Source organism: Pocillopora damicornis, chromosome 11, assembly GCF_964200805.1.
Source record: "Pocillopora damicornis chromosome 11, jaPocDami1.2, whole genome shotgun sequence".
In the NCBI taxonomy this organism is placed as follows: Eukaryota; Metazoa; Cnidaria; class Anthozoa; order Scleractinia; family Pocilloporidae; genus Pocillopora; species Pocillopora damicornis.
The window spans coordinates 2383410-2401345 of NC_142680.1; the positions used below are offsets into that span (position 1 = coordinate 2383410).

The 17936-nt window shown below is 37.5% G+C and overlaps 2 protein-coding genes across 4 annotated transcripts; one reads left to right on the forward strand and one right to left on the reverse strand.

The window, feature by feature from the left end:
• Positions 1-838: 838 nt before the first annotated feature.
• Positions 839-11463, reverse strand: LOC113682918 (calcium homeostasis endoplasmic reticulum protein). The gene is made up of 17 exons (XM_027200100.2): positions 11164-11463; positions 10891-11058; positions 10140-10306; positions 9185-9334; positions 8461-8537; positions 7721-7958; positions 7063-7228; positions 6686-6822; positions 5691-5920; positions 4880-5135; positions 4399-4532; positions 3694-3945; positions 3047-3178; positions 2589-2665; positions 2290-2381; positions 2012-2090; positions 839-1411 (listed from the first exon to the last, which is right to left on the reverse strand). The coding sequence occupies exons 1-17, from the start codon at positions 11201-11203 to the stop codon at positions 1350-1352; spliced, it is 2457 nt and encodes an 818-aa protein (XP_027055901.2). The 5' UTR covers positions 11204-11463; the 3' UTR covers positions 839-1349.
• Positions 11464-11481: 18 nt separating this feature from the next.
• LOC113682919 (glutaryl-CoA dehydrogenase, mitochondrial) lies at positions 11482-17686 on the forward strand. Of its 3 annotated transcripts, XM_027200104.2 has the most exons (16): positions 11482-11687; positions 11821-11856; positions 12353-12487; positions 12850-12912; positions 13020-13080; positions 13630-13739; positions 13986-14115; positions 14302-14386; positions 14471-14602; positions 14999-15102; positions 15331-15400; positions 15546-15601; positions 15895-15983; positions 16104-16175; positions 16915-16996; positions 17286-17686. In XM_027200104.2, exons 1-15 carry the CDS (start codon positions 11594-11596, stop codon positions 16983-16985), a joined length of 1308 nt encoding a protein of 435 aa, XP_027055905.2. In that variant the 5' UTR covers positions 11482-11593; the 3' UTR covers positions 16986-16996; positions 17286-17686. The 3 variants fall into 3 exon arrangements, with proteins under 3 accessions (XP_027055905.2, XP_027055904.2, XP_089043190.1); XM_027200103.2 differs by having other exon boundaries at positions 16915-17686; XM_089187064.1 differs by having other exon boundaries at positions 11512-11687; positions 11827-11856; positions 16915-17686.
• The last annotated feature ends 250 nt before the right edge of the window (positions 17687-17936 follow it).

Here is a 17936-nt window from a genome sequence, read left to right on the forward strand (position 1 = left end):
ATGATCGCGTTGGAAAAATAATCACACAGTAGTCCAATTGTACGTAACATGGAAATGCAGAATGTTCCAGTCCTAAGATTCCGTTCAAACCAAGCTTTTGTGAAGCATTAAGGCTCAATTTTGCTGAGTCTCCCCATCCGTACAGAATTATTTTTTAATAAATGTTGAGGTAAGTATTGAAGGTTGGAAAGTGTGGAGTTCGTTTTTAAAACACGATCCCTTGCCAGTGAACTACGAGAGACCAGTGACAAGAATTCAATTTGTCTTAATCATCTGCACGGTGGTATAGATACCAAGCACACTAGCCATTCTTTTCTTACTTCTGTTTTTATTTAAGTGATGGAACATAGAAGGTAAAGGAGGCTGCGCTTATGAGCAGTTTTTTGTGAGTGATGTAAAATGTTCTCATTTTGAAAAGGACAGTAGCCCCGTCTAAGTTTCGTTAACACTAAAAGTGTAATTAACTTAGACGACAGATGCGAGCGCGCCCAGCAACCTCAACTGCAACGACCTTGACGGCCTTTTTTACACATGTAGAACTGCCTTTTCTGGAAGAGAATAGCTTATAGCAAGCTAGACTCGCGTTTTCTGCCTAGCGATTTTTTAACAAGGACTAAGAACATTCGACTGACAACAACTAATCACTTGACTCTGAAGATGACTTCCGCTCAGGTTGTCGAAACGTCAGTCACCACTACCGACAACAGTCCTTCTCAGGACTACACTCCCCCGGACGATCAAATTACACTATTACATGTTACCCCCAGGTTCAAACCATTTACTGTAAAAGGTACAGTAGTAACACCACAGATAATCACTAGTTACAACTCATACGACCGAGTTTAAAAGAATTTTAATTAATTTTTGTCTCTTTTATCTCAGTTAGTTTTCAAATTTTAAGCTTTGTTTAATTTTTGCGTAGTTAAAGCTATGCATGAAGTGTAAAGCTCTTTAATAATAAGTATGGATACACAAGTAATTAAACTGGGCAAGCAGTGTACAGTGCAATAGTTATTAATATAAACACGCTGTAAAAGTCAAAAGATTACGGGCTCCCTATGAATGTAAGCTAGAGAACAGCACGAAGCCTAGCTGAATCTATAGATGTCAGGAAGGGGGGAGGGGGGGTTGGGAAGTTCACGAATCTTCGATGAATGCATCCGGGGAGTTATTACGAAACCCCAACACGCGCGGGTCGTTGTCATGCCAACTTATGTGAAGCAGCTACTCGAGGTCTTTGACAAAACCATGGCTCAATTCGAGTCCCTTTTCAACGCACCATGAGGATAACTTCCCTAGTGATTTCCGTGCCTCTTGTCTTAAATACACTTCCTCTTCTGTTCACAGTTTCAATCTTTCTTTCTCTCTGCTCTCGCTGCTGCCTTTGCAGCTGCTTTGGCTTCTGATTTAGCTGTGGATTAAAATAGAAAATGGTCTTAGAACGATCTGATCAGCAATTCTCCTATCTGCCGCTAAACATTTCCCTGTAAAATGTGTGAAAGAATTTTGAGTTTTATCGAGATAACACCCTTCAGTTGACAAACCTGTTCTCTGGATAATACTTTGAAATTGAGAGTTAGGAGTTAAAGTGTTTGAGTTCACGTGCAGGACGTTTATTTTTACAGATCTTTTCGTCATTAAAGAATTCTAAAGCATCTAAGTCAGATCGAAGCCCTCTTGAAAGACAACAATTAAACAATTATAAGCGGATTGTAAAAACAACAACAACAACAATAATAATAGTAATAATGGTAAATGACCAATAAATCAAGGCTAAACTGACCAACCAGTTTATACGAACCAGACTTAGAACACTCGACTGACAACAACTCTTCACTTGACCCCGATGATGACTTCCGCTTAGCTTGTCGAAACGTCAGTGACTTCTTTCCACAAAAGTCCTTCTCAGGACTACTCTTACCCTGACGATCAGACTACACGATCAGACGGCGACAATGATACTGATAACGATAATGTTAATAACAATGATAATGGTAACATTTAAACATACCGATACGTGAACCCAAAAAAGAATAACTTTTACTCTTCCGATATGCTTCGAACGGGTCCTTCATGTCTGCACCAACCCCCTGAGATAAAGACAAAAACACAGTCATTATTTTCAATTCATCTTATTTCTAAGGAGGTATTCTATCATTAGTTCTAAAAGTTTTATATTATCTCAAGGTATCTTCATAGTTGAGGTGAATTTTCTGCCCTTTAATTACAAGTTTGATAATCAGCAGACTCTTAACAGAGAAAGTACAACGGCAATGACTCATTCCTCACCTTGAACTTGTCAAACTTATCCCGAATCTCCCCCCCTGATATTGGATCCTGTATCCCTTGCATACTTCTACCCAGTCCAGCTCCTTCCCAACCTAACGATGAAAAATATCACATTCTGTCACGAAAAGTTCGTTTCAATAATCTCAGATGATACATTGACGCGAATTACCATTGGCTGGTGGTTGTGTGTTAAAAGTTATAAATATTTTTAGTTCGCATATTGAGTGTTACACGAGGAAAACGTCACGAGTTACGCAATCTTTAGTCTAGGTGTTGTTCAAAGTCACGGTCCAACCCACCCATTTTCTTGAGCATCTGATGTCCGACGTTGCTTTCATCCAGTCTTTGTTCAGGGACCTTTGATGTGTATGACGGACTGGAAAGAAAAAACACAACCAAGTCAATTGAGACACCAAGCATTCTTCGCTAATATTTCACATTCGAGCGAAATCAAGAGGGGCGTATTCTTTATGAAACTTCTACTCAGGGATTACCTCCTCTCAAGGAATATAAACTTTGTTTCCGAATTTTAAAAAAAATTCTTTAATAACTTTCGTTTCTGTGAGCTCCATTCAAGGGACACTTTTTATATTTCCGAAGGTGTCCCATAAATAAAGGTCCATCAGTATTTATTTCCTTCATTGAAGGGACCCCATCTTTTCAGGTCCAAAAGGGGCCCTTCAAACTTAGGTTCCTCTGGAATCTTCGAAAAAAAAAAAAACAAACAAAAATGAGAGAACCTTTTTAGAATACTTACTGAAAACTTGGAGGCGTTGGACTTCTACCAGGACTTCTGTTGGACTTGAACATTGGTGAGATTGAACGTGATCGTGACCTGGAGCGTGAACGTGAGCGTGATCTTGAACGTGATCGAGATTTTGAGCGTGACCTGTAACAAGAAAGTCAAATGCAATTTACACAAAGGGTGGGCCAAAGATAATTGAAATGTTGTGAAACAATTACTGGGCACCCACACAAACGGTGCGACTTTTCGTTTATTTTAATTCAAATGGACTTTATGGGAATGTCCAAAAACTTCATCTAGTATACTTGATCTAGTAGTCACCATCAGTGATGACTTCCGCTCAGGTTGTCGAAACGTCAGTCGCCACTACCGACAACAGTCCCTCTCAGGACTGCACTCATCCGGACGATCAGACTACACTATCACATACTAACTTGTGATGAATATTCTCATTTAACATCAAGGGTTAGGCGAAAAATCCTTATCTGACCACAAAGGCGCGTTTATTTTATGTTAAATGCCGTGAGATTATTCGTCTCAAATAGGTACAGTGATGCGAACCTCTACAACATTGCCATACATATCCTCTAAGTTACTATGTACAAAAGGTCACACCGTTTGCATGCACCCCTGCTGATGGCCTTTTGACATGACTTTACCTTCTTCGTCTTGGAGAGTTGGACCTGCTCCGTGAATGCCGTCTTCTAGGGGATCTAGAGCGAGAACGAGACCGCCGCTGACGAGGGGATTGGGAGCGAGAACGAGAGCGTGGCCGGGGAGATCTGGAATGGGACCTTGATCTGCTTGGAGGAATTTCTTGCACTTTGAGTTTCTCGGCTTCCTCTCGATCTTTTATGTACTTCAGCTTTGCTTTGTAAAACTCAAACAAGCCACTTTGCTCCCACCCTTCACTGTAGGAAACATGTTTCAGACACCATTAGTCCAACTGCCAATAATTTTCTCAGAAAGCGTTATTTTGATCACTCCAGTTAGCAAAAAAACATGCAGAAGCAATAACAACGAAGATTTCCGAACTTTACCCGAACAATCTCAGATTTCGAACGTCTTCGGATGGCCTTCAAGCTCTTTTGGCGATTTCCGAAGAATATCCGAATACAGATTTTAAAACATCGAGTATCAAACAAAAAAAGATTAAAATTATCGGTAACCACTGCCTCATGTATATAGTATGGAACATCAAAGAGTTCTAAATATCAACCGTAAAATCCAAGGGCTCAAATATCAAAGGAAGAATTCAATTCAAAATTTTTTAAAATATTCTCTCCTCCTCTCTCCTCATTTACGTACTAATAATCTATACTAGTAGAGTAAGGAGATTCAAGATATCAGTCAGACTGACTAACCTGTTCCTAGGCCTCTCGTGACTAGGTGGACTGTAAAACGCTTCTACTGCAGCAAGAAGTCTTTCACTTGGCGGCTGTGGTGCAGGAAGACGAAGAGAAGCTGGATCTATTGGCTTGTAGTCAACGTCTGGCAGCTTTACCAGGAAAGAACACGAGATCTGTGTTTATAACACTATCAATTTTACCATCCCCCCCCATTGGCAGTTAATTGGCAGTCAATTTTCCATAGTTCCTACTTTGTACTCTGTTGGCAACAACTGACCCCCCCCCCCCAATGTCCCCCCTGAATTCCATGTGATCTCCTCCCTTAAATCCTTCACTCCTCCCCAAAAAAAGATGATAAATAATGACTGGTCTCTTAGAAGATTTGAATGTTGTTGATTAAAAAGAGGGGAGGGGTCTCACAGGTAGCCCAGAGCCATCTAACTACCCCTTCTCTATCCCCACACTCCAGGAGAATTATCACAGATAGGAATCTTACCCCTACTAACGGAGCCATGAGACCAGCAGGAAGATCATAGTACATTGCAGTTGGTATAATAGGCTCAGGTATGGGAGGTTCAGGTGGCATCTCATACTCCTCCATGCCGTACCCCTCCTCCTCTTGCATTCTGCCATGATTGTAGTCATTCACCATGGGTGGAGGAGGCCCTCTACCCTCATACTGCTCAAACTCTGGCATCTGGTGTTGATAGTCAAACTGTTGTGGTGGACCACGGAATTGCGGTGGTGGTGGCCTGTGTTAAAGCCACAGGGATAGTAAAGTTAACAATATTCTTTAGTAAGAAACAAGGATCACACAGTGTTCTCCTCTTCAAGCAGTAACTGGCAAATTTACCGTCTGAAGTACCTCTTGTAATTGCCTAAAATCGCTTGCAATTTTTGAACATTCAACTGGTCATAGCATTGCCCTATCAGTTTGAAAACTTGTTTTACCTGTTAGACTTGAAATAAGGGAAAACACTAGCAATCACATTTGGCATTGATGGCCCTTCATTTAGAGCTTAAGTTCAATATAAATGATGGGATAAAGTGAGATTGCAAAAGTATGTATTGATCATTTCTATGATAAATAAGGCTACAGTCAATATAAATTTGAGGTCAATTTGTAACATAGCATTATCACCAATAATGTTGACTGTGACATTTTAACTGTCATGATTCTACTCTTTGACCAGCCATTAAGTTGAATGATAAAATACAGCTATTTGTTTAACTGCTGCATGCTAATTCCTCTTTTATGGTGTATAATGGAGCACTGCTATTGTATCTAATTTTCAGTGTCAACCCACCTCACATGGTATCCTTCATCGTGGAAGTTAGGGGGTCGAGGCCCACCAAACATGGGTGGGGGGTGTCTGAAATCTGGTACGTAGGGTGGAGGAGGAAAATGAGGAGGAAATGGTGGTGGGCCACGCCCATAGAACTGGGGTCTCTGATCACCAAATGGGGGAGGGAAGGGTGGAGGATGTTGCTGATAAGGTGGTGGTTGGTATGGTTGCTGCATGGTTGCCTCCTTCTGCTGACACAATAGATAGGTTATCAGTGAGGGAACAGAGTGAGGTTGTAGCTTAAACTGTTGTGAATGTGATGCACACCAAGGCCTTATGAAAGTGCTTTTTGAGCTACTTCAGAATTAAAACTAAGGTTGCTTGTAGCAGAATCTAGATAAATCACAATTGTTTTTTTTTCTTCTTGCTTTGAAAAGGATACTATTACTCTAATTTTACATACTGTTTACTAAGCACAAATGGACAAAACGTTGAATTCAGAGCATTATCAAGAGCCAATCACTTCGCTAATCAGGGACTTTTCCTTTTAGTTTGATAAACCCTCAGTAGAGAAAAATATCAAATTTCTTTGGTGAGGAACAGGATAATAATTCTTTTAAGCTTAGTTTGCTGTTAACAAGCTGTTCTTAAAAGGCTTTCACTGTACAAGAAAGGTACATTAAGTCTACTTTTGAGCCCAAACTTTTGGAGCTCATTAGCAATCTCATTGTATGGAATGCAGGATCATTCTAGTGTTACCCATCAGCATTTCATTAAGTTTCCCCAAACAGTTTGCTAAGCACAATGTTATACTCCTGGGTGGAGAGAGGCACTAAGAGTCAAGTGTTCTGCCAAAGAACACAACACAATGACCCAGGCAGGGTTCAAACCCAGGCCTCTCACAGCCTCTTTGACTTTAAACATATATGGTTGATTTCCTCTTATTTCTGGGCCAAAACTCAGATTACCCTTAAAGAAAAGCATTTATCACACAACCAGAAGTTAAAAACCTTTACATTTTGCACTCTTGTCTCAGCATCTTCTGATGGTATTTGCTCTGCATTTTCTTCTTTTCCTTTTTCAATGACTTGTTGTTTTGCCTCATCCCCTGTTCCTTGGGAGCCTCCCTCTACTGTTGGCTGCTTCAAATTATCTGAAGAAATACATTTGGCAAACTTTTAGGAACTTTCTCTGGGTTGTTTGTAATAAAGGTTAAATGAAATCTAGTTTGAACTGGCTACTTCATTACATGAAGATTTGCCAAACAAAAGCCATCTTGTTGTAAATCATGACCAGACATGCCCAAACTAAATTCATGTATCAGAACAATTCTCCACTACTGAACTCATGAAAGACTGAGGAACTCTCTAGTGGTGAACACAGGTTGAAGTACCTTCTCTTCCAGGAGCTTGCTGGTCTGATTGTGGATTCTGTTGGCTATCTTGTGGCTGCTGATAATGTGGCTGATGGCGTTCAGGTGCAGTATAAAAACCTTGACTAAACATCTGCTCACGAGCTGCGTCAACTTTACTCTGGCCTGCTTCAGTGTTTTTCAGTTCCTGAAGGTAATGTCAAACATTTATATCAGGAAAATTATGATTTCAATTTCTGCTCATTTGCAATTGATAACTTTAAGTAACAATGAAGAGTAACTAAACTGTGTTCAAAAGTAAACAAATGAGATACTTTTTACAAAGCTTAAATGTGATTTTCCAACTAATCATTATGATGTGAAATTCTTTGAATGTTGCTTCAGAATGAGACTCGACCCTTTAACTACCATGAGTGTCCAAACAGAATTTATCCTTACAATATCAATAAAACATCGAGGAAACAAGTGATTAGAATAAAGGGAAAAATATCAATTAGGGGTTTATGAGTTGAATTAATACCAAATTCTCCAAAGTAAAATCATGAGAATTATATGGCAGACAGTAAGGAGAATTACTTAAGAGATCTTGGGGGTGAAAGGGCTAAAAGGACACATTAAAATTGTACTACTATCAATTTTCATTTTCACAAAAAAATTTAACCAAAATTCTGAAACTTGCCTGCAGGAGAGATGGGTCAAAAAGATTATGACTTTCCCAAATTCCTAAGACTTTTGTTATTTTCTGCAGATTTTCTGCTGATTCCCCTATCTGTGTACAAAAAAACAAAGGTACTACAATATCCTCAAGACTCTTCTGAAGGTCCTGAGCTCCTTTCCTTTGACAGTGGTGCAGAATATCATTCACAAGGTAAACAATGTGAAGTTTGTGTTGAAACTGCATTCCAGGGCCAAGGGCTCTATAAGATATTAGACAAAAGAAGAGGAGTCAAGAGTATGATAAGATGAAAGTGATTAAAATGTTACTTCTCCCTACAACATCAATATATTTTCAAGCAAACAGGTAACGAGAATAGACAACATTATTGGTGAAGGGTGTTATTTAACACAAATTCTTGCAACCAGTTTGATAGGAAAAGTGATGCAGCAGCATAGGAGGACTGCAAAACAATCTTGAGGTGAACATTAATACAGACAATTCTTCATTACACTTGTAATTCAAAAGTGCAACCTTATCCTTTTGTGTGTGGTAGAGAATGGAAAATAAATATCATCCAGGGTAACCTCCCCTTATAAATAAACAGAGGGATAGGGAGGGGTGGGTGAGCAGTCAAGGAGAGTGGGTGAAAAGAAGAGATAATGTAGTTTTATTCTAATATCTGTGGTGTAGACAACACTGACTAGTGACAAATAAAAGATAAATTCTCTAACTAAATATTATTGCAGTTTATAGGTGCCTACCTCTTTAGCAGATACTGGGAAATCTGAAAGCAACTTGTCTTTGTCTTGGAATTGTTGAAAATAAAGTTCTTTCCACTCTAAAAGATAATACATATTACCAAGTGTTAGATGTCAATCTGTGTTTTGTGGTCAAGAGAATCCGTATATTTCTTGTTGAAAATGAAAACTTTAGTGTTTTCATTCCAAAGAAAGATTAGTGTTAAATAACAAGGGAATTTTCTCCATGTCTGAATCAAAAAATAGCTCATACCATCAGAATAATGGGTGAAAATTGTCCCATCAATAAAAAATGAATATCCCATATTATTGTGAGGCAAGACAGTCCTATGGTAAATCCAAGTGATCTGACTGGTTTTTTACTTGGTCCACACTTGGCCAAGTGGACCGTTTCCAGGGAAATGGTCATGAGCCCTGTATCTTAGTTTGCAGAAGCCAAAATTAAAAATAGACAAGTTTGGTCTGAGTACCATATAATAAACTACTCACTGACCTTGATTGCTTGAGCCATACTGGAGAATATTGGCACTTAATCTTTACTGGTACAACCTCAGGCCAACAATCCCCAGTATGACCCCTACCCTCCATTAGTAAGAAATTATTATCAAACAATGTTCTCATAACTCAGAAAAATCTGATTTCATTTCATCTCCAATTATTACAAACTCCAAACTCAAAAAATCATTACATCTCCAAGAAGTAGGTGAAAAAAGACCTAACTGCTTACAGATATAGAATCTTTTGTGCATGACTCCATAATCTTATGCAACAGGTTTTCTAGTTCCGTCACATCAACTTCACTGGGTTGTTGCTGAACAGGAACAGGAGGCTGATATATGGCTGTAGTGGCTTGGACCTGCTGTTGAAGGGCTTGCATCTAATAATAGTAATAAATCAAATTTATTAAATAAATATTTCTGAATCTCAAGGCATCTGAATCCTTTTTAGGGACAATAATAAATTGTGGGGAGATCTACCAGACAGATACAAGTGACCTTTGACAAATCAATAAGTTCACCATTTAAACCTAAGGGTGACCAGCACCTAAATTCTCCTTACAGTAATAGTGCTGAATAATTTGTTCTAATCATGAGAATAATGAAAATGATCACCAATCTAAGAAGCTTTGATTTTTTAATGAATTCCCCTTGTCAGTACCAGAGTAAATGTAGAACAAAGAGTATGGGGAATATCAATCAGGGGGTTCTTCAAGATTTGGTCATAATGAAGAGAAAAAAAGGAACTTTCAACAGTAGGCATTTTAAGTGTTTGAAATGACAACATTGTCAAACTAATGGGGTGACTTCATGCATGGTGCTACTGATCAAGCAGTTCACATCGATTTTGGGACTGAAACTTGATAGTTAGCCCACTAAGCAGTGGATTTAGCAGTGAAGGTTTTAGTGATTGGAAAAAGCTACCTTTTTGTCACAATTCTTCTGTACTGTTCAGGAGAATAAATATAAAGAATACTAAAGATCTGAGTTCAAATATTGTAATTTACTACAAGACCTAAAAGTAGATCTTAAAAAAATACTCTTTAATCTCCTGGCATGACATATTTATGTTGTAGTAAGCAGCAACTTATAAGGTAAGTTTTCCTTGGGAACACTTAGATTTTGTTCATTGATAACTATGTCATACACTATAAAAAAATCATTTTATATGTTCATTTTTGCTACCTGTTGTTGAGCCTGCTGTTGTGCTTGTTGCCATGGAGCTGTATTTATTGACTGTTGAACAATAGCTTGTTGCACCAAATGGGCTTGCGGATTTGTAGTAAGCTGCGTTGCTGCTTGCTGTGCAAGTTGTTGCTGGTTTTGTAAATGTTGTTGGGTTTGCTGTTGAGCTAACAGTAGGAAAAATAAAAATGAAAAAAAGTTAATTTGTTGTATCAAATAAAGAAAGTTATAGTCAAAATCAATTACATCTTTGTTTGGTTCAAACTCTTTTGCTGTTTCTATTCAAGATCAGATATGAAAATGAAAAAGAATAACACTGAGCTCAATAAAAACAAACATAACCTTTAAACTCACTTGAGTGACCAAGAAAAAATTTCAATTTCTCCTAACAATATCAATAAAATATTAAGCAAACAAGTGATGAGAATAGGGAAAAAATCAATTAGGGGATTATTAGCTGATCCAATACCAAATTCTCCAAAGTAACATCATGAGAATTTTATGGCAAACATTTAGGAGAACTACTAATGAGATCTGGTATGGGAGTGAAAGTGTTACCTTGTGTCTATTATTTTATGAAAACATCTAACAAGTAGTAGGCTGCGTGGCAATCAATCAGATAACCTGATAAGGTGAACATCAGGGGCAAATGAGTGTGGCTTTCTTATTCTTGCACACTACTACAAACCTTTTGCACTTGGGTTACCTAGCTAACTGTTTGCTATTCAGATTAATTCCACAGATTTCTTACCAATTTCAAATGAAACCTTCCATCTGTAGTAATTGTAGTGCTCTCCACTGAACAAAAATGCAAACTTTGGGTTTCCTTTCTGTTTTTCCTTGGTCATATCTTCAAACTTGCTGCCATTTCGGGCAACAAAGTTTGCAAGTTTGTCGATAATGTTCTTCTGATCTTGATCTTTAAATTAACACAGAATCAGGTGAGATTTTACATTTTGCATCCTCTACAGACATCAAATAACGACAGTAAGATAAGAAAACAAAATTTATACAGCAACTGTACCTTCTGGGGGTGGAAACGGAGGTGTTTGAGACACAGCCATCTGGATATCCAATCCTCTTCACCGTGCTACAGCGAAATGTGTCAAAACGATTCCAGAAGAAGCGTCAGAGATGAAAACCTTGCAATAATTTTTATGAAAAAAATTCTCGTGGAATTCCCCTTTGTACATGTAACAAACACATACTCAAGGAAAAAGTTTACGATTCCATTTTCATCACTTAATTTGCACTAAATCCTCAACTCTGACAACTCGTGCAAGCCGCCATGATATTCTCTCCCCAGGTGTTCCCGACCATACTTATCGTCACACGTTGGACCCTGGAAGAGAGCCTTTTAAAACGCATGCGTACATTTTTCAAGCAGTGAAAAGTTTGTTTCGGATAGGAAAACCTTGTTTGTGTGGCTACTATCTCGCCAAAATTGGTCAGAAATGGCTCTTCATCGTGTTTTAAGACGCATGGTATCACCGTCAAATAATGCCCTTCTTTTGTTTCGTACTCAAAGCACGAAAACCGCCGCGATTGGTATCCTTTTTTATGAATACTGTTATGATGTAGTCATGTGTTATGCAAGATTTCTATCTTGTTCTGTTTGTCAAAATGATACTGAAATAGAAAGCATTTTCCGGTTTTGTTTCCTTAATTTTTATGTTAATAGCTGAAGAAACAACCAAGGAGAAAAAAGATAACTTTTGTAAGTAATGTGTGATAAGAACGTAACGCTAACGCGGAGAGAACTGGGGGCAAATACTCTTTGGGGGTGTGTATGGGGGTGCAATACCCAAAATGTTAACCTTTAACTCCCAGTTTTGACTAACACGTAACTTCTCCCTATCATATCCATACATTATTCAGCAAACAGGTAATGAGAATACTCAAACTTATCAAGTAGAAGTTGTTGTCTTGATTTGTTAACTTATTTACAACGAAACGTGTAACAGCTACATGTTTAACAGTTTGGTCTTGGGAGTCAAAGAGTTATCTTAAAGGGGAAATCACAGTCGACCGAAAGTAAATGTTATGTTAGTCAGGATAGGATATTCATTTACCACTTTTTACATGCAATCTTCTTACTAACAGACAAGAACTTTTGTTTTTGTCAAGCAACAATTCTAGCTGTGGTAATAACAGTGAATAGTTTTCCTTTTCAGTGTTGAGTGTCATCTTTTCTTATATTGTGTTTTGTTTAGTGAGATTCAACTGGCAAGATCCTTTGAGTCTGGAAAGCTGTTTGACTGAAGAAGAGATAATGGTTAGGGATCAGTTTAGAGATTACTGCCAGGAAAAGCTTATGTCTAGGATTTTGATGGCAAACAGACATGAAGGTTAACATATTAAATATTTATCATATAATTTAAGAATTGTATCAGGTTAGAGCATACATTTGACCAGAATCTGATTGGCTAATTGCATACTTGTAGTGGTCCAGCTTTTTAAAATAAGGATCACAACCTGGAATTTTTCAGCAGAAGCAAACTTGCTGAAGAAAAAAGTTATTTTCTATTCTATGTCATTCTGTTTGGGAAAAACTGTACCCTTGGTCTAGAGCACTGTCCTTGGCCTTCAGCCTTGAGCTGTAAACAAGACACTGGGCACTTTTCTTTCCATTTGGACACTTGTCTTTTAAATAACATAATGTAGATTTATCATATACTCGTACTGAATCTTTGCTATATTGCCTTTGTAGTCTTTGATAAAGATATTATGACAGAAATGGGATCCCTTGGAGTTCTTGGTTGCACAATTAAAGGTTAGCAGATATTCTGGGTTCTTCTACTGCAATAAAATATACTTTTTCACCCATTGTACACTGTATGTTTTAAAATTTGGCTTTCTTTTAAAATCTTTCACTTCTAGGTTATGGATGTGCTGGTGTCTCTTCTGTAGCGTATGGACTTATTGCAAGAGAGGTTGAAAGGTTAGAGTAATTGCACTTGTTTTCACTAAGGAATTTCCAAGCTTTTCGAGTGAAATGTGATTTATAATTTTGATACAGCTCTTTAGTATACTAGTGGCTTGTGATCATTTTCACCTTGATCTTTGCTTAAATGTGGGAGAATAGTGGATTTTACCGTGTATCTGTGTTGTGTTAACCCTTTCACTCCCACAAGTGACCAAGACAGAATTTCTCCTTACAATATTAATACAATATCAAGCAGGTAGGTGATGAGAATAGAGAAGAATGTCAACCATGGGATAGTTGATCCAATACCAAATTCTCTGAACTAGCATCATAAGAATTGTATGGCAGATAGTAAGGAGAATTACTAATTAGATCTTGGGAATGAAAGGGTCAAAGGGATAAATTTTTACACTCTCAAGTTTACATAGAGATATGTGTATAAGGCATCCTCTTCACCACAGTGAATACAACCAGATGTTTGAAATCATATTTTATCAATGACCATTACAATGACAGAAATTTTTGTAGATTCTAAAAGTATGACATTTTGTATCCTGTTGATAGAGTGGACAGTAGCTATCGGTCAGCCATGAGTGTCCAGTCCTCTCTCGTGATGCACCCAATAAATGCTTATGGAACTGAGGAACAGAGGCAGAAATACCTTCCACAGCTTGGTAAGGAGCATTACATCATATGTGTCTGCTTTGTAAATAATGTTAATGGTGGATCATTTAACAAATAGGAACTAGTAATATGGGGATTCAATTAGCACATTACGTGGGGCTGGCATGGCTTTAGGAGTCAGGGCAGAACATGCATCTTATTGAAGATGGTGGACTGATTGTTAAATATGGTGGATCAATTAGGGAGGACTTCAACAGGGCTTCTAAAATGAAAGGTATTTCTGTTTTCTTATCAAGCACAAGGCAAGCTGATTGGCTGTTTTGGTTTGACTGAACCTAACCATGGTAGTGACCCAGGTGGAATGGAAACAAGAGCCAAGTATAATTCGGCTGGCAACAGTTATATTCTTAATGGAAGCAAAAGCTGGTGAGATGGGTGTTGTTTATGAAATAAATATTCTAAATATTTCTTTATACTGTAAATAAAAATAAATGAATAAATAAATTGATTAATATTCTAGAGTATGACTGTAAAATCTGTGTCGTTCAAACTGTGGCATAGGGACACTAAGGTCTTGCTCAAAACCTTTTTAATATTATTTCCTTTGTTTAGGATTACTAATTCACCAATAGCTGATGTGTTTGTTGTGTGGGCAAACTGTGAAGACAAGAGAATCAGAGGCTTTATCTTAGAAAAGGTTTGGTCACAAAGATTTCATAAATGTAAAGAACATCTGAATATGAAATTACAAAGAGTTTTTTTTTTTGTCTCATCTTTGCAGGGAATGAAGGGACTCTCGGCCCCTAGAATTGAAGGTAAATTTTCTCTGAGGGCTTCTGTAACAGGCCAGATTGTCATGGAGGATGTTGAGGTTCCAGAGGAAAATCTTCTACCAAATGTTGATGGACTGGAGGTATTATTGACAGAAGTGTTTTGATGATGACTAAATAAAGTACATGAACTGTTTTATGCCTAAGAGTGACTAGCATTTAATTTCTCCTTACAATATCACCCAATGAATCACATGAATCACAGATAACAGGTCACAAGAGTAAAGGAAATGATCACCACCTAAGGAACTTTGTAGAGAACAGTACATCAAATGTACATCCTGATGCTAGAGTGCTAAGGCCTAAAGTACAGAGTACCTAATAAATCTTCTGAGAAACAATTCACATTCGTAAGCAATAAGTAGCAAAACAGAGCAACACTAATGTAAGAGGAAACAAACAATATCAGAGAACTGAAGGAATTTAAGGTAGATCTTTTTTTTTGTTGGATATCGATCTTTTTTTCTCTTCATTATCAGGGACCCTTTGGTTGTCTGAACAATGCTCGTTATGGCATTGCATGGGGAGCTCTTGGTGCTGCAGAATTTTGTCTTGCCACGGCAAGGCAATACACATTGGACAGGTGGGGAAATACTTAGAAACTCTTATTGCCTGAGTGGGGTTTGGCCAAGGGTTCTTTGTAAATTTTGTTGTATTTACCTGGTTTGATTTGACTTTCCAATAAAGTTGTATATTATGTTGTTCAACATTTGTACTCATGCAGCAAATTTTTTAAGGGGTAAGGATGAGGTTAAGTTTGTGAAATTTGAAACTTTAAGTAAAAAAAAAGACCATGTAATCTTTTTTGTAGGATCCAGTTTAAAAGACCGCTGGCTGCCAATCAACTTATGCAGAAGAAAATGGCTGATATGGCAACTGAGGTTAGTTCTCTGCCATAAAGAGTAGAGCTTTTTTAGAAATTTAATGACTTAGTTAGTATGTAATTGAAGAATAAAGTTGTCAAATTCTGATTAACCCCTCTCCAGTAAAATTAATTTTTCTTTCTTTTTTTATTTCTTTATACAGATTGCCATTGGGCTTCAAAGCTGTCTGCAAGTGGGACGGCTCAAAGATGAGGGACAGTAAGTAGAAATAACCATATGAAGAGATTTCTCATTACCTTTAAGTTAATTTTTGTATATCACCTGGTTGTTCATATCAAATTTAATGGCAAGTTCAGGAGCCTTCAAAAGAATGTTCGTCAGTTGTAATCAGCTGACATGAACATTGGTGTAATTACAGTAGGATCACTGGTATAGGAATAAGGTCATAATCTTTCCTCAGCATATGTTATATTTTTTACCCCAGATTAATCTCAAATTTTCAAGGAACATTAATTATCTGACTGATGTTTTTTTTTTTTAACCCCAAATAGATACTGCCCAGAAATGATATCTATGATCAAACGGAACTCATGTGGAAAAGCATTAGACATTGCACGAATGTCCAGAGACATGCTTGGAGGTAAGTTACCCTATCTGCCATTTTTCTAGAATGGAGGGCTTAGGGAATTAGGTGAGGAAATGTGAACTTACTCTATGGAACTTTTGCATAAACTTTTGGTGTCTTTTCCAAAACACACAGGAAATGGAATTTCAGATGAGTATCATGTCATCCGTCATGTAATGAATTTGGAAGCTGTCAATACATATGAAGGTAAAACTGACTATCATTGATTTACAAAAGCGAGTAAGAGGCCTGTATTAACTGTGTAACAATGCATACCCATTTTCCATGATAAGGAAAAATGCCTTTACTGGCATTCAAAAGATACGATAGGATCTTCCTTCCTTTTTTACATTGAGGGGAACTTTTGCTAGGAAGTTAGTATATAGTCAGGCTTAGAATACACTTGTTTGTTATGAGTGAATGGTAGCCTGCAAAGTAGGGGTCATTTTGGCAAGCGAGTGCTCAGTGTTTTTGTAGAGAAAATTATCGCCCCCATCTTTGAAGTTAATGGCAGGGTAAGGCTGGGTAGAGAAATAATTTTGTACCAAGGGGGTGACTGACAGTCAAAAATAAGGAGAGGGGTGGGGAAATTAATATTCTTGCCCTTCCCCACCCCTTACCCCAACTGCCTACTCTGACTTCAAATCAAACATAGTTGTTCGGATAAACCTTTGTGAGCTTATGATTGTAATTTGCCCTTACTAAATGCTTGCACTGCAAGTACATTAATTGACAAAAGGGAAAGTGAGATGATTTCCTTCTTGTAAGAATGACTGATGTTTTGTCCACTGCATTTTCACATGGTCTGAGACAATTTGGGCACCCTTCTCCCCTTCCCCCTCCCCCCTCCTCTATCTTCTATTCTTACCTTCTAAAGATACCAGCATTTCCTGGTGTGAAGTTTCATTTCTGACTGCTTTACCAATTTTTATATTTTTGTGTGCAGGAACTCATGACATACATGCACTGATTCTTGGAAGAGCAATCACAGGACTTCAGGCTTTCACTGGCCGATGAATACATTAATGGTGATGAATATGTTTCATAGAAAAAGAAATGGGAAAGCACAACATCCACACTCGTCAATAAATCTATACATTAAATTATCATCTCAAGCAAAAATGCTAACCTTTAGTTCTAGGTACTGCTAATTTAATATATATGGATGAAATACCAAGGTTTGTAAGTGTTCAGACCACATGAAAAATTTACAACTCAGACAAATAGATCACTGACATGTATCTTTTGGTAAATTTTCATGCAGATTAATAATAACTGACACATGCCTAATTGTGATATTGTTATCTCTTTTTACAGTACTAAAGTTAACTTTTGAGAATGTGAAAAGAAAACGGGGGTGAAGAAGGGCCTATCTTAATTTTTAAAATGATGTAAGGAAAATGTATATTCAATTCTACACCAACTTATTCTTCTCATTTGTAAAATTTCTTAGTTGTACATTTTATTCAGAAGATCATCTTGCTTTGGTCATAGACAAGGAGCACAAATGTGCTAGTACGTAGATAAAAAGTTCCTGCACCCCTTCATAGTTGGGGTAGTTACAGTGCTTGTAACTGTTTGAGAGTTCATCTTATATTTTTGAAATATTATTTGTTTTATTAAGAGAAACGAGAAAGAAATGTTAATGTGTATGCGGTACAGTATAAACTTGTACTCCAGTGTTCTGTATGGTGTGGAAATAAATACCTGTACTCTGAGTTTATATTTTTTTAGCTGACAAATTGTCCCTCAAAAACCACATCTTTCTGATAAATGCCTTTTACATATTTAGGTTATTTTCATCCAGTTCTGAGTCCAATACCAAGTGAGATCTTAGTGCAATTAGCCTGTGTAAAGCCACCCTATCCCAACAACAACAACAACCCAAAAAAAACAGGAAGAGGTCCACCCCACCCTAGGTTTTAAGAACTTGGAAATATCAAGTTTAATCACAAATACACAATATGT

Excerpts from the sequence above, each read along its gene's own strand:
- LOC113682918 (XM_027200100.2), bottom strand. The coding sequence starts at position 11,203 with ATGGCTGTGTCTCAAACACCTCCGTTTCCACCCCCAGAAG. Across the intron at positions 7,229-7,720 it reads TTGACCCATCTCTCCTGCAG|GAACTGAAAAACACTGAAGC; the intron begins GCAAGTTTCAGA and ends CATTACCTTCAG. Across the intron at positions 3,946-4,398 it reads CACGAGAGGCCTAGGAACAG|TGAAGGGTGGGAGCAAAGTG; the intron begins GTTAGTCAGTCT and ends TGTTTCCTACAG.
- LOC113682919 (XM_027200103.2), top strand. The coding sequence starts at position 11,594 with ATGGCTCTTCATCGTGTTTTAAGACGCATGGTATCACCGTCAAATAAT. Across the intron at positions 13,081-13,629 it reads ATTGCAAGAGAGGTTGAAAG|AGTGGACAGTAGCTATCGGT; the intron begins GTTAGAGTAATT and ends TCCTGTTGATAG. Across the intron at positions 13,740-13,985 it reads GAAATACCTTCCACAGCTTG|CACAAGGCAAGCTGATTGGC; the intron begins GTAAGGAGCATT and ends TTTCTTATCAAG.